This window comes from Diabrotica undecimpunctata, chromosome 3 (genome assembly GCF_040954645.1).
Source record: "Diabrotica undecimpunctata isolate CICGRU chromosome 3, icDiaUnde3, whole genome shotgun sequence".
Lineage (NCBI taxonomy): Eukaryota > Metazoa > Arthropoda > Insecta > Coleoptera > Chrysomelidae > Diabrotica > Diabrotica undecimpunctata.
Window position 1 is genome coordinate 159,786,760 of NC_092805.1, and position 15,257 is coordinate 159,802,016.

Below are 15,257 nucleotides of genomic sequence, written 5' to 3' on the forward strand. Positions count from 1 at the left end.
AGATTGTTTATTTTCTACAGGACGGTATACGGGCCCTTCCAGTTTCGTTGACGTTTCGGACAAAGTTCTTTCTTACGTTTGGTCACCTCGGTCACCTTTTTTGAAAGTTGACCGGTTTTATCACTTTTAAGCTCCAAACTTTTACGAGAGAGTCGTAGATTTTTCCAATTTTTCTTTCAAATTTTCGATGTATGTCAAAGATGAACGTTCTTTTTTGCAGGAAGGCAAAAAAGGACGCTTCTTTTCTTCTTTTTTTTTGTTCTTCAATGTCCGTGAATTGTTCAATTTTGCGATCATTCTCTCTATTTTCCTCTAAACTTGTGTAACACTCTAAAGAATTGAAGTGACTCACTTGTTTTAGTATTTTGTGTAATTGCTTAATTATTTCTTTATTAATATCCGATACGCTACTGTCCTCTCTGACACCCTAGAAACATTTTAAAATTTTTGTGATCGCGAAACAGATACCGGAAGCCATTTAGAACGAAACACGGGGGACAATCACCCCCTACGGTCTCCCGTTATGACAGAAACCGCTACCAGGCTCTGCAAACGGCGTTTTAATTATGCAAATATTAAATTTTCGCCTTTTGAAAGTGTATATTTTGTCATTAACCGTGCAATACAAACTATCCGGAGAGTATATTTGACAACGAAAACGGGAATGCTTGCTACGATTTAAAATGAAATTGCTGTTTTACACTGAAAAAAGCAGGTTTAGATATATTTCCTGGAAAATATCTCTACCTCTGTGAATAGTGGAGACGTCAGAGTAACCTGATAACGGATAAAATACAGTAAGAGCTTCCTCAGGATGTACATGTACAGCATATAAATGGTGGTTAATTTGGTCTACTATATAAATAGGTTAAGACCATAATAGGAAACTTGCTGACACTGTAGTAAGTTATGATCAACTCGAAATGCAGATGAGTAGAGCACTTCTGGATAGAGCTGAATGTATTTTCACATGGAGAATTGGATTCACATGGAGATGTTGTTGGTTTCCATTATAGCAGCAGCTATGGTGGCATCGATGTAGTTTGCTACATCTGTGGTGCACCACGTCGTGTTTTGGGTTGTCCCACCAAAAAAGGGGACAAGAGAACATTCAAAATGGAGAAAAAACTACAAAAAGAGATCTTGTGTTAGCAACAGCATAAATTTAAATATTGCCTTGTCATGCGATTCCAGAAATTAACAGGTATAAAAAAAGCAGTTGGCAAGGACAGTCAAATGAATATAATTATTAGTAAAACAAATTATGAAAGTTAAATGAATTAAATAAAACATTCTATATATATTTATATATATATATATATATATATATACATCTTTAATAAAATTTAAAAAGGAAATTATAAAAAAGATACTGAATATTGGTGAAATATTAAACTTAATTGTCAACTTTCCCCAAGATAGATTTAACCGATTAACGCCCAAATTATTTTTTTTTGCATTTTTAACGTAATTTTTTGTTTCGTAATATATTTTGAGGTACAAAATGATGTCCTATCAAAATTTTTGTTTTTTGTGTTCAAATTTTTGGAAAAACAACTGTCCTCATTTGAGGACGCTGGGCTCAACTACTATAAAATTAAAGACAAAATTTAGTTTAACAAAATAAGTTTATTTAGTTGTTTTTCAAATTATTTTCATATTATACACTATGGAGATAAAAAATGTTTATATAAATCCTATATTTTTTTATGAAATTGTTCAAAACAAATTGATACGCAAAGCGTTACATTACATTTTTGGCAATATGTTCGTGGTTTTGACGTACAGTCTCGATTTTGACATCTTCGTTGTTTTTCCCGTTTTGCTATAATGTGATTTTTACTATCATATCTAATGTCTTCACAGATATTGCTTCTTGATGTACTTGGAAGACTAAGTGGTCGACCTTTGCTTATTCTTACGCCATGACCACGTTTTAGATACGAAGTAGCTATTTGTCGCCTGTAGTCTTTGATGGATATATTTTTTTCTCCTTTATGTATCATATTATACAGCACGCACCCATTTACTACATATAGCCATATCTATCATTCGTGTAAAAAGACACCAATACCATTTTTTTCCTCTGATAGATATATGGTGTTTTTCTAATAGCCAGTCATGGTGATCCACGCCACCCATATGTTTGTTATAATTGGAAAAAGCGGATGGTTGCCTCACTTGTACTTTATTTTTTTCCTTCTTACTCCATCGTTGAACCTGATTGGTGGGAAAAACCGTATCATAGTTAGTTCCAACAGAAACAGAATTACTGTCGTTCCATTTACATATTAGTATTTTGTTGTTTTTGTCAAAGCACCAGTCATACGCGCCTCGAGGTTCTTTTTGTAGGTCGTTTGATTGTTTAGTAGGACACTTTGCAGTTCGGTTTTCTCTAATAGTTCCCGTAGCGCGATACCCCTTTTCTTTTAATTGGCAAAGGAGACTGTAACTTGTAAAAAAGTTATCAAAATATACAATATGTCTCTGTGGGTTTTCTACGATACTCAGCATGTTAGAAACAACTCTTGTACCTAAAGGCTCAGTTGATTCCTCTCCCGAAGTTTTTCCACAATAAAGAGCAAAATTGTAACAATAACCATTATCGCCACACAGCGCCCATAGTTTAAAACCAAATCGAATTGGTTTGGCCCTAATGAATTGTTTTAGTGAATTATGGCCGTAATACTTCACTATCATTTCATCTACTGATAGATGTTGGTGAAACACTCCCCATTGTTGGAACCGCCCATTTAGAAGATTTAGCAAAGGTCTAATTTTGAATGACTTATCATGTTTGTTATTGTCAGCTTCGGAATTATTTGCAAAATGGATTAGATGCTTTATTTCTAAATATGCATTACGACTTAATGCATTTTTTACAAGCGGTATTCCCAAGTCTTCTTGTTCAGACCAGTAGTCCCTCTCGCTGGGTAATTGGTGGTATCCAGAAAAAATTAGAAATCCAATAAAAATTTTAATTTCTTCAGCTGTTATTGAGTAACCATGTTTATTTTTTTGCTCTGTAGCATAGCGTTGTGTTTCTGTTATGATATGGTTGTAAACAACTTCATCAAAAAACATTTCAAAAATTTGTAGTGGAGTGTATTGACGTACCTGCCTCTTTACATTTTCATATACTTCTTTAGCACCTTCATTTTCAATGTGTTCATCTTGTGGATCCGATTTAGTCCAGTTAGGTACAAACGGTTTTTTAGATTCATATTTTTTCCTTTTGGTTATTGGTACAAGTGGTAAGTCATCTTCATCATCAAGATTTTGATCATCTTCTTCCTCAATAAAAACTTCAGTCCCTCCGGGTATGCCTTCCACCTCAGCAACTCCTAATTCATCGTCATTGATTTCGTCCTCGTCTGTTAAATCATCGACTTCGGGGGGCAATGCAGCTATATCAGCATCTATTTGTTCAGAATTTAAATAATCAATGGCCTCTTCAAGATTACGAAAATATCTTCGACTCATCCTAAAATAGAAAAAAACAATTAGTTAATCAAAATACCCGTATAGACTTTTTACACAAAATATATGAATTTGCCCAGCGTCCTCATTTGAGGACGAATAATAGTCTTATAATTTTTTTGACATTTTTTTTACTGGGCAGTCATTTTTGAATTTTTTTGTGTAAGTTGTGGATCTAACCTAATAAAAAATACAAGTTTTTAGAACTCACCTTTGCAAGTAAAAAAGTTATGCACGTTGATGTAAGTATAGTTCAATAAACTTGAAAATCGTACTTTTAACCTTGGGCCAGTATCTCGTCAAATAAAAATAAAGCGCCGACACATACACTTCTGTCTACGATAGTGCTTCTACTAAACCACTGCGGTAAGCAATCACCAATTATTCACGCAGACATTGTTTTATCCCCACCTAAACAAGCCATCGTCAAACGAGGACTCTGGGCGCTAACGGGTTAACAGCAGAAATGAGTTTATAAACTAAAATTATACGTGGATATATAAAGAATAAATGAGAATAGAATCCAAATAAGTGATAATTTAAATTGAAGAATAAATATTAAATATAATACAATATTTTAATAGAAAAGTTGAGCGCCAACTATTTTTAAAATAAAAATAGTAAAACAAAACGTAAAGTTGGAACACATGAATAAAATCAAAATATGTTGGAATAAAATAATTATATGAAGAAAAAATAACAAACATGTGACGTTTATAATGTTACACTGTATTCTGGAAAGTTTTTGGCGGTATTTAATTCTGACAAGATAGTGATCCAAATAGCAATCGGGTCTCGCGTGTAATATAATATCCAAATACTAATACTACATCTAAATAATAAACAATACTAACAGATACCTACATGTAATATGTGAAATAAATATATAACTAAAGCTTGAGGCTCTTTGAAAATTGAAATGTTAAATATTTATTGTTTCCTATTATTTTAATCGATAATAAATCATACTTTTTGAATTCTGCGCAACTGAATAATAAATAAAGCATTGTTCACTTTAAATATTAATGGATCTGATTACCCATAGAAATAATCGATAACCTTATATACCTACCTATATCTATAAATAACCTATTAACGTATTGTTTTTTATTTGCAGGAATATCCCAGTTGGCCCAATGCGGACAACTAGGAGAATTACCGGAACTTCCAGCACCGGATGAGCAACGTCTTCAGAGAGCCGCGCTCGTTCTTCAACAGAGATTAGTCCTTCGACAGTGGCTTTACAAATACAACTTGCATTCTTACTATCCTAAGTTGCTGCCTGTAGAAGTAACCTCTCTGGAAGACGTTTATTGGCTGGAAGATAACAAGGCTAAACAGGTTAGTTTATTATTAATTGATTTCTGCTCTTGTAATATTTGAACGTAGGAAGTGTATTCAATAATAAAAAAAAGTGGTACAGTAGGCGGTACTGTAGACTAACACTGTAGACTGTATTTTCTATATTTTTTTAAATTTAAATATTGTGTTTAAAATTTAATAAAGTAATTTTATTATTTATTTATTATTTTTATAGATTTTAATAAAATTGATAAAGTTTACATAAAGTATAACGGTCACCCTCGTCACGTAAATGGACTCTTCCAATTGTATCATCATTATCAGCCATTTTGAGTCCACTGCTGGACATAGGCCTCCCGTTAATAATTCCAATGCATTCTATCTTGAGCACCCTGAATCTAGTTGTGCTGAATGCGCTTGATGTCATCTGACCACCTTGTTGGAGGATGTCCTCGATTACGATAAGCATCGTGTCTAGGTCTCCATTCCAGAATTTTCTTCGTCTACCTTCCATATTTTGTAATTGCGTCAGTAACACCAATTTTTTTTCCTAATTATTTTATTTGATACTCTGTCTCTGATGGATATATTCAGCATTGACGTCTCCATCGCTCTCTGTGCCACTTGTATCGTTGTAGTCAATCTTCTTTGATTCCGGGACATCCGTTAATTGTTCATGTCGTACTTTATCGAATGCTTTATTATAGTCAATAAAACATGCGTATATATCTTGATTGACGTTCAGGCATCTTTCTATATTAAGTGAAAAAAGAGCTTCACGCGTTCCTAGGCCGGAACGCTAAAAACCAAATTGCTTATCATTAACGTATATGTCCAGTCTGTGATATATTCGGTTATGGATGACTTTTAGTAGTAACTTTAGCACATGAGACATCAAGCTAATGGTGCGGTAATCGCTGCATTTTCTTGCGTTTTTCTTTTTGGGGAGACAAATCTTAAGGATATTACTTACCTCTTTATTATGAAGTTTTATTAAAGGTTCGATCTGTTCAAATGAAGACATAACTCTATTTTTTGTCTAAGGAAACCTTTAAAAGAAAAATCATCATATTATTCTAACCGATTCATTATTTCGCTTGTAAACTTATGACGTACATATATAAATTCATTTTTGGATTAATTCGAACTTGAAGAAAACTGTGGGTTGTGGTGTGTTTGTCGACACAAAACACATTAAAAAATATTAGAAAGCCAATGCCTCTGTTGCAAGGGAGAAAACCCTTTTAAAGTTATAAAAATCACATTTAAAAGTGCTTGGTATACAGGGTGCCTCGTTGAAATGAGGGAAACAGCAGAAAATAAGCAATAAACCCAAAATAGAGTAGTTAGAAAGAAGTTAACAAACATACAGACATACATACACTATTTTATAAAATAATGAAATAAAATAAAAGAAAAAAAAAACAAATTTTTTAATTTATATTAAATTAAAAATAAAATTCTTTTATAACATTTTGATGCAATTTTATCGTTTTATCTTTGTTATACAATTTTCGTAAAAGGGCATTCCCATTGTACTTTTAAATATTTAGTTACCTTTGTCTATCTTTAGAAAATAATTTCTACTTCAAAGGAATATCTAGCAGTGGCGAAACCGGCTTAAAAACCTCATTTTTACAATTTTACATTTTCCCTTAAAGAGAGCGACTGCCTGCAGGGTGCAATTATGTTTTGTTTTTCTGTCCTAAGAGACGTTGCAGTTAAATAAACTTAGTTTTTTTACAATTTTAACATAAATGTATTTGTTGTACATAACTAAGATTACTTTATATTTTTGCAAAATTTATAACAATTGCAAAAATACAACTTTTATGATAATATCGCAAATTATAATAATTAGAATATAATTTATGAAGATAAAAACAAAAACCTATTACTGAAACAAGACATGGTGGAACACAAAACAAAAACACAAGTTACTACGAGGATAACTAAAATTTAATTTTCTACAAAACAACCCAGTCAATTAATATAATGTGTATGACTTTTGACCTATTTTGGTATAAGCATTAGTTTTTGCTGTTTTTGCTGTCTTATTTCTACTATATACTATACTAATACTATACTAATGTGCGAGGATGGCATTAACAAATCGTCGGAACAAGAACCTTTAAAATGCTATGAAAGATATTATATACACTTGTAGCATGTATTAATTCCTTATAACTATCGAATATTTAAGATACAACATTTTTTGGTACACCTCTGGGTCATGTAAAAAATTTCTTTAAAAAGTTGTTTACAAAAACGTATTTGCGACGCATTCAAGAGAACTGCGTAATAAAATAATTCATATATTACGTGTTAGTTCTACAATTTTAAAAGCAAGCAATGGTCAAGGTCAAATTCTCCCTTAAAAAGAGTTCTGGGCCCTGATTCTATTTCATTTCGATGTCGAAATTTAAAAGCGACTACGCCATGACATGAAATTTGGGTTGGCCCTGTTGTTTATTGGCTATTACGCTTGGAATATAGGAAGATTCTTCTAAGCGGCGTCCTTATTTTAAATAGCTTGAGAACCTTCTTGTGTTTTGTTTGTTTGTTCCAGGAGATTTATGTAAGTATCCCTTTTTGTTTCATTTTTGTAGTTACCCCAGTCCAGTCCCTTCGTCATTCACTTCACGAGCTGTCCAAAAAACCCTGAGTAGCAGCTCGCAAACGTTTCGGTTTGTTTTGCGTACCCTATATCCACTCCAATAATTTCTGTCCCCAATTTTCAACCCCTATAGTAATACCTACCCTATGTGGTAGGCAAAAATAATCGTCACACACTCTAAAATACTATGAATATAGATTAATACTATATAGTTGTACTTATTTATAGCATAGAAAACCATAATAGAACAAGTATACATTAAATATTCGAAATGTGTATATAAAGATACTGCAAATCACTGGATCAACCAAAAAGTAAATGCAGTGATATTAGTAGCACTAAGCATGGATAATTTGAATGACTATAGCGCTCGAAACTATTACAGCTTCGGATGGGTAATTTTTCTTGTCATTGTCTCCTGATAATGTAGATATATTATAAGATTTTTCAGATTCCTTCAGTTATATTTATCTTTCTTATTTTCAGGTGTTTACCAAAGATTTTCCCCGTTGGTCTTCGGCAAGACAGTCTTTACCAATTTCCAAGCAACGATTGGAAGTCCTTAAAGCAGATCTGTGGTCTGAAGTCGTTAAGAGTAGTCATCATCAAGACGCCTGGACATGGGGTAAGTAACTTTAGGAATTAATGCAACCACTACTATCATAAAATATAGATTCGTATATATAAATAAAATCTCTAATTTTTTTGTGCAACTATATGTCATATTAAACTTTTCGATACGAGGGATAGCATCACTTTGTCAAATTTTCCCGAATTTTTATCAAATATGTTAACAGGTTATAGAAACCATCTAATTTTCTAAGATTTTGGAGGATGATGGAATAAGTACATATGTATTTATTTATTTTATTTTACTTTTTTTAACCTTCTTTACAGAAGAGAAACTTATTTTTACGACAGTAGTCTTCGATGTGAAAAACAAGATCTACTTTAAGTATGGCGCGATATTATTTCCGAAAAAAGAATATGAAAAAACTCCGTCTAGTCGGTATCGGGTTGGTTCCCGTATTTAGATTTTGTTTTTTTCTATTATTTATTTCTATTTCTCTTCACCGATGAAAAACGCCCTTCCACGTTCTGTCAGATCCCGGCTTTGGAAGTTCACGCGAACTCTATGTTAACAATACAAATAGACAAGAGACATGACGTTTTTAGTAATCCAGTATCCCTAGTTTTCTCTTAAGTGTCGTATTGCTTTTTGGAGTTGAAATGGATCGTCGAAATTAAATTTTCTCTTCAAGCACATGGAGTTAGTTTTATCGAGATTGTTTTCACCGAGAATATTGTACATACATAATAGTAAAGGTGAACTTTATAGTGAAAGTTTTATTGAATTCATTTTTTATTACATATTATAACATCTGGAGATCATACTGCGATATTAGATTATTTATAACGGAATGTAATAATAGCTATGATATATGTTTTTTATTTCAAATTCGGTCTCTATCTGTAAGCTTAAATAAAATACAGACAAATTAGTTCGCGTTATAGATAGACAGGTCCACAGATAATAATGAGAAACGAAGTTTTTTGTGGCTTTTGCACTTCTCTATTTCGCCAGATACGTGTTGAGAAATAGTAAATGAAAAATTACTAATATTAATATATTCTAATATAATAATACCAAAATAAAAAATTGTATATCTATATTAATAATTGCTAGTGTAAGCAGTGTATCTATTAGAGATGAAAGATCTCATAAAAATCCCTATAACTGAATCAAACAAAAAGAGGAAATGATAGCAAGAAAATACAATAATCAGGAAATACAGAGTACTTGCTTCTCGTCGAAGGACCCATCAGAACATTTGTTTAAGACATTACTAGAAATAGGCTACGGAAAGGAAGGTAAATATCAATTGAATCGCTTATTTAAGAAGCAACCTAAGTCACATTTTGGCGATTTTAAGTTTATAACACCAACATGTATTTCTGTGGGGTTACACAAAATTTAATGCAGACTACACCTAAGTCCCGTAAGCATATTTGATTTTATATCGATTTAAAATATTCATATATTTCTGAAACCACCTAAGTCCCTGACTAAGGTGGTTTCTGCACTAAATTCTCAGTTGTGATTTTGCATATCGACGTTTACCATAACTTATAAAATTCATAGTGCTTCTATTATTTGTACTGAGTGCTGCTTACAAAAAGTTGTCTGTATATTGGAAGAAAAACGTTCATATTTTAATTATTATGAACAACGATCAACCAACCACCAGTGCTGAAAACGCTAAAGATGGAGAGCCTGCTACTAAAAGGCGTAAGGGAATTAGGAAATCGGATGAATATCAGCGTAATGTTTTTAGAAACTCCAGAGTTAAAGGGCAAATATACACTCGCGATCATAAAATCCGGGTCACCTTGAAAATCTCAGATATTTCATTTTTAACGAGCTTTATCGTAAATAATAATAACACAAATACAAACTAATGCATGTTTCTGAGAATTGTTGCGATTTCCTTTGTAACAAAGAATTCCAATAGTGCCGATTTCGCGGTAAAGTGCACACTTCCCAAAATGAACGCTACCTGTAACTCGGCTTGTTTTAAATGTCTCGTTTGTACTTTGACTTTCTGTTCAAATACAACGGACAAACGTTTATTATTGCCACCATTAGTGTTTATTAGTGCCATTATTAGTGTTTATTTTTTGACAAAAATGCCTTTGACTGTTGTTGAAACGGCACAATTCGTTGCACTTGTGGAAGACGGTCACACTCAACGGCAAGTCGCAAGAATTGTTGGCGTAAGCCTTTCTACGGTTCAACGAGCGCTTCAACGGTTTCAGGAGGCAAGTTTGCTAACCAGGCGTCCTAGCTCTGGACGAAGAAGAACGACCAAGGCACTAGATGACCGTTTCCTTGTGTTTCAGGCTTAACTAAACCGGACCTCAACTGCGGTTATGCATCAAAATCGTCTAGAGGAAGTACGAAATCGCAATTTTAGTGTTGCAACAGTCAGAAGAAGACTTCGTTCTTCTTGACTATCTTCTCGGGTAATGTCTAGAGGACCGCCACTTCGCCGGGTGCCTCGAGTTGCACGACTAGCTTTTGCTCGACAATACGCGCATTGGGGAATTAACGATTGTAGCAAAGTGTTATTCTCAGATGAATCCCGTTTCTGCCTAACTGGATCCGATGGACGTGTAAGAGTTTGGAGGAGAACCGGTGAACGATTTTCACAAGCTTGCATTGCTCCAAGAATGCCATTTGGTGGAGGCTCGGCCATGGCTTGGGGAGGTATATCTTCCGACTTCCACACAGAATTACTCTTCATCGAAAATGAGTCCCTAACTGCACGAAGGTACATTACGGAGATTCCGGAAGAACATGTTATGCCCAACATGGCAGGGCTTGGAGAAAACGCCGTTTTTATGCAGGACAACGTGCGACCGCACGTTGCCAGGGTCAGTATGTAATACTTAAACGAAGTTGGAGTTACGAGGGTACCCTGGCCAGCTAGGTCTCCGGACCTGAATCCCATCGAACATCTCTGGGACGATTTAAAAAAACGTATTCAAACCCATACACCTCCTCCTAACAACGCACAGGAGCTTAAGGATCTGTTGACGAGAGAGTGGAATAACATACCACAACATGCAATCCGGAGAAAAATTGAGAGTATGCCCGGTCGTCTGCAAGAGGTTATTAGAGCAAGATGAGGCAATACACGATATTGGTCATTGAAATTTCACTGATTTTTTACCACGTTCTGTATTTTCCATTTTTTTTTCGTATGTCTGTTTTATCAACAATTTGATTTGTTTTCTGTTTTTTTTTTTCAATAAAAACAATAAAAAACCATTTTTTTTTCTTTCAAAACAAACATTGATGACAAATAAAAAATACATTAGCCAAAAAAAAAGGTTATTACTGCACCAGAGGCAAAAATATTTAAGAAACTTGAAATTTTCAAGATGACCCGGATTTTATGATCGCGAGTGTATATTACCTACAAAAATAAGGCCATGGAAGCAAAGCAAATAGGACCTCAGTGCAAGTAAGACAATAAAAATATAATATTTTTCAGTTTATAAAATACATTTTTTAGGTGTTGACTCAAATGTTTTCAAAAAGTGAACGAAGATCAAATTTAAAATTCTTTGTCTATTCATTTTATTTACTGAGTGACAACACTGCAAGCGTTTGCATTTGCAGAATTCACCAAACTCATGTGAGTGAAGCTTCATTTTTTTCATGAATTCGTATAACCTGTCCATTTTCACTCTCTAGTGGATATGTTTCCACTATCTGCCGTAATTGTTTTAAATAAATTAACTAACCAAACAGAACTGCACAAGTACGTGGTTATAACGATGTATTTACTACACTGGCACGACATTTAGTGTTTCAGCCGTTTACGCGCGGACATGCACGGTTTTCTACCGATATAGGGTATTTAAAAACTGTAATAACTCGTGACACGCACTGTTTTCTTCCTTATTTGAAATATCCAAATATAGATATTAACAAAACACTAGATGGCCTACTTAACTCAATTTTAGTTAATTTGTGACATTCATGGTTTTCTCCCGAGACCCTTCATATATCGATTTGAACTTGGAAAGAGAAGTGAGCCTTTGTCACAAAAATTGATCACCCTCTATAACAACTGATGTTGATAGCAAATCATAGAAAAAAAATTGAAAATATTGTTATTAAAGTGCTTATAACCCTAATCGTAAACGCATATTAAAAGTCGTAAGAAATCATAGAAAAATAATTTTACCCATTTTAATATACCACCAACAAAGAAAAATTAGAGCGAGTTAATTAGTTAATTAATAAGTTTATTCAAAATCGGCTTTCTGTTTCACATATAAAAATTACATTAATTTTCGTACTTTGTTGAAATTTGTTGTTGTTCGAAGTTCCCCATACATTCATAAGTTTGTTTTGTTCCCTTTACGCCCTTCTTACTGCTCAACCCGACGTGGTTTTAGTATAAACAGACTAAATGTGATACACAAAACATCTAAATCAAGTGAAGCTTAAACAACTCTTTGTTCTGCGTAATCTTCCTGAGCAAATCAGTTTAGCTAAAATTACAGTTTCAATCCAGCGGATTAGTCGCTTGTGTAACTTGGTTGTGGAATGTAATCGGTAGAATCAGAGTAGAGGTTTTAGGATTTTATGCATTTAGTGGCTTAAGAGTATATGTGTAAGATAGGAAACGAAAAGAATATTTTCGGATAACATCTAACTGCTTAAATTTGTATCTTTATAAAAGATAGTTTAAACTATTAGTAAGATGAATTTACATATAAAAGAAAATACGACGGTAAAATTATGTTGTTAATAATTTTAGAGTAAATTATGAAGAAATCGTGAAAAAACTCAATGATAATAACCGAATTATTTTAGATTTAATGTGAGGCATCCACATTTGGAGTGAAATATTTAAATGATCAGTTGGATTTTTCTGCTGAATCACATGATCTGAATAGGTTTGGACCGATAGATCAGTGATCAGATCCTAGATTTTGTTTAATATATTTGTTAACCATTTTATTCCTTGGTCATCCAGAAGTTTTAAGAATTATGTATAAAACTTATCAGGTCCTACATATTTACCATCTTTGACATTTAGTTTCACACAAACTAGTACTAGCAAAGATAAGAATGAAAATAACACCAAAACATTTTCTACAGGAAATCACCGAGGAAAAATTCACTGTAGAATCACTGTAGAACGACTCTACAAGAGCCGCTTACGGTCGTATGCTGAAAGGCCAAGTAGACCAGGGTCCTGCTAACAATTTATTGTTGAGGGTACACGAATTTCGTCAATGTAGCTGTCTAATAGCTGATCTTGCTTGACCAATCTTGGAATGCATTTCTGGAAGATTTCAGTTATATTGATTTTATAGTTCCCATTTCAATTTGTAGGCTTTCTGGCTTTTCTCCTGCAACTAAGTACTCGATTTTCTAAGCATATAGTCTGTATCACCTATATGTAATCTTCAGCTAGAATGGTTTGGTCGTCAGCGAAGTGTATCGAGTACAATCTTTCGTCTTCGATTGGGATGCCCATATTGCAGCATTTTTTTCTCCACACTGAGAGCATCTCAGTATCACCTATATGTAATCTTCAGCTAGAATGGTTTGGTCGTCAGCGAAGTGTATCGAGTACAATCTTTCGTCTTCGATTGGGATGCCCATATTGCAGCATTTTTTTCTCCGCACTGAGAGCACCTCATTTTGAAGAGTGTAGATGCTATGCAGCCGTCTTGTTGTAGGTCCTTACTAATAGGAATTTCTCTAGTTAATTTTTTCCAGTTTTAATGTTTACCGTCATATTTTCATAAAGCTGTATTTATATATTTTTTTGTTTATTCTTTGTTTTTCCATTGCTTCCAGACCTATAAAGACTATATGAATTGAAAGGTTATGGGCTAATATTTTCTCAATAACCTGCTTTAGAGAAAATACATGTACTGTTATTTCATCGTCTTCATCGTATTCCACTTCATATGTTGTTTTAATGGTGTTAGTGAATTCCAGTCTTGTTTCAGTCATGTGTGAGTAACGTTCGATTCGAGATTTTTCTTCTATTAAATCTATTCTACTCGCTTCTTATCTGTTTGTTCTCAGATTTCTTACCGTTTTCCATTCTTCTCTTTATCTTTTTGGACCTTATATTTTTGTTAAGCCCTTAGCGTTTATTTTCCCAGGAAACATTTTTTGTTTCAGTTATTAAATTTTTTACTACTCTGTTTGATCTTGCGTATGTTCTTCTATCATGTAGGTCATTTGTTTGCAGCCACTTTTTGATATGCTTAATGCTTGTGTGTACTGCTTTAGCGATTTCATTTATGCACCTCAATGGAGTATCCTTTTTGTTCCTTTGGATCGTGCCGAGCGCTTCATAAGCTGATTCATTTATTATCTAGGTATTCTGGGCTGAGGATTAGATCAGGTTTGTTGATTTTTGGCTATTGGTGTTGAGCCATTTAGCAGTGTATCAATATTTTTTTAAACTCGCAAATATTACTCAAAATTGTCTATTAGCTCCCGGTCTATAAACTATGATAAACATTAACATTTGCTGCGATACAAGATTTTGTCTGTTGTATGTTCATTTGTTCTACTTCTAACCCTATATTCATCAAGAATTCAATACAAAAATCCATAGCAGATAAGATTAATTTCATAATAATTAATAATAATTAAAACAAATTTTCGAAGAATGACTCGAAACTGGTATTGAGTGGGTATAAATAAATTTTATGAAATTATTCAATGAAAGTTATATTTTCACGAAATTTTAAACGAAATTTTGTAATATCGGTCGTCTACATCTACCAATTAACCTACCCACAAATATAATAGTGACATTATTATTGTAAAAAGTGCACAGCCATTATAATTAATTATTATTACCGTAAACAGTTATTGTGCGGTATCTAAATAATTCCGTAGTTTCTTCCAATTTACGGGCAAAAATACGTGCACATTTATCGGTTTATAGTGAATTTTACTGCTCAGTATTTATGGTCGTTGATCGCAGCTATTGCTAGTCGGTGATACGGCGTTTGCTCGCGAGATTTTTTTTTATATCTGTGTTAATGTAAGGTTAAGTGACGATGTGCGAGTATTTTTGTTGGTTTATGTTTCGCGAAAATATACTTTTTGTGATTATAAATAACACAATAATTTGAATACGTAAGTAATGCAATGTATATATTATGTTATTGTGTATGTTAACAAATAAAGACATTGGTAATTTGTACTTACCAGTCACGAACATGCTCATCGATACAAAGTTTAACAATGAAACTAGCAATTTTAACTTAGGTATTGTTACTAGAGTTTACTAGAGGTTATTAT

At 33.3% G+C, this 15,257-nt stretch overlaps 1 protein-coding gene across 4 annotated transcripts in view; it reads left to right on the forward strand.

Moving 5' to 3' along the window:
- Positions 1–15,257, forward strand: part of LOC140437678 (apoptosis-resistant E3 ubiquitin protein ligase 1) — a 159,823-nt gene that overhangs the window by 107,438 nt on the left and 37,128 nt on the right. For 3 of the 4 annotated variants that reach the window (XM_072527325.1, XM_072527326.1, XM_072527327.1), the window contains 2 exons: positions 4,598–4,821; positions 7,886–8,024. In XM_072527325.1, coding sequence (XP_072383426.1) covers positions 4,598–4,821; positions 7,886–8,024 — 363 coding nt within the window. Of the gene's footprint in view, positions 1–4,597; positions 4,822–7,885; positions 8,025–14,938; positions 15,093–15,257 lie in introns of those variants that run through there. The other variant, XM_072527328.1, reaches the window with a different exon arrangement.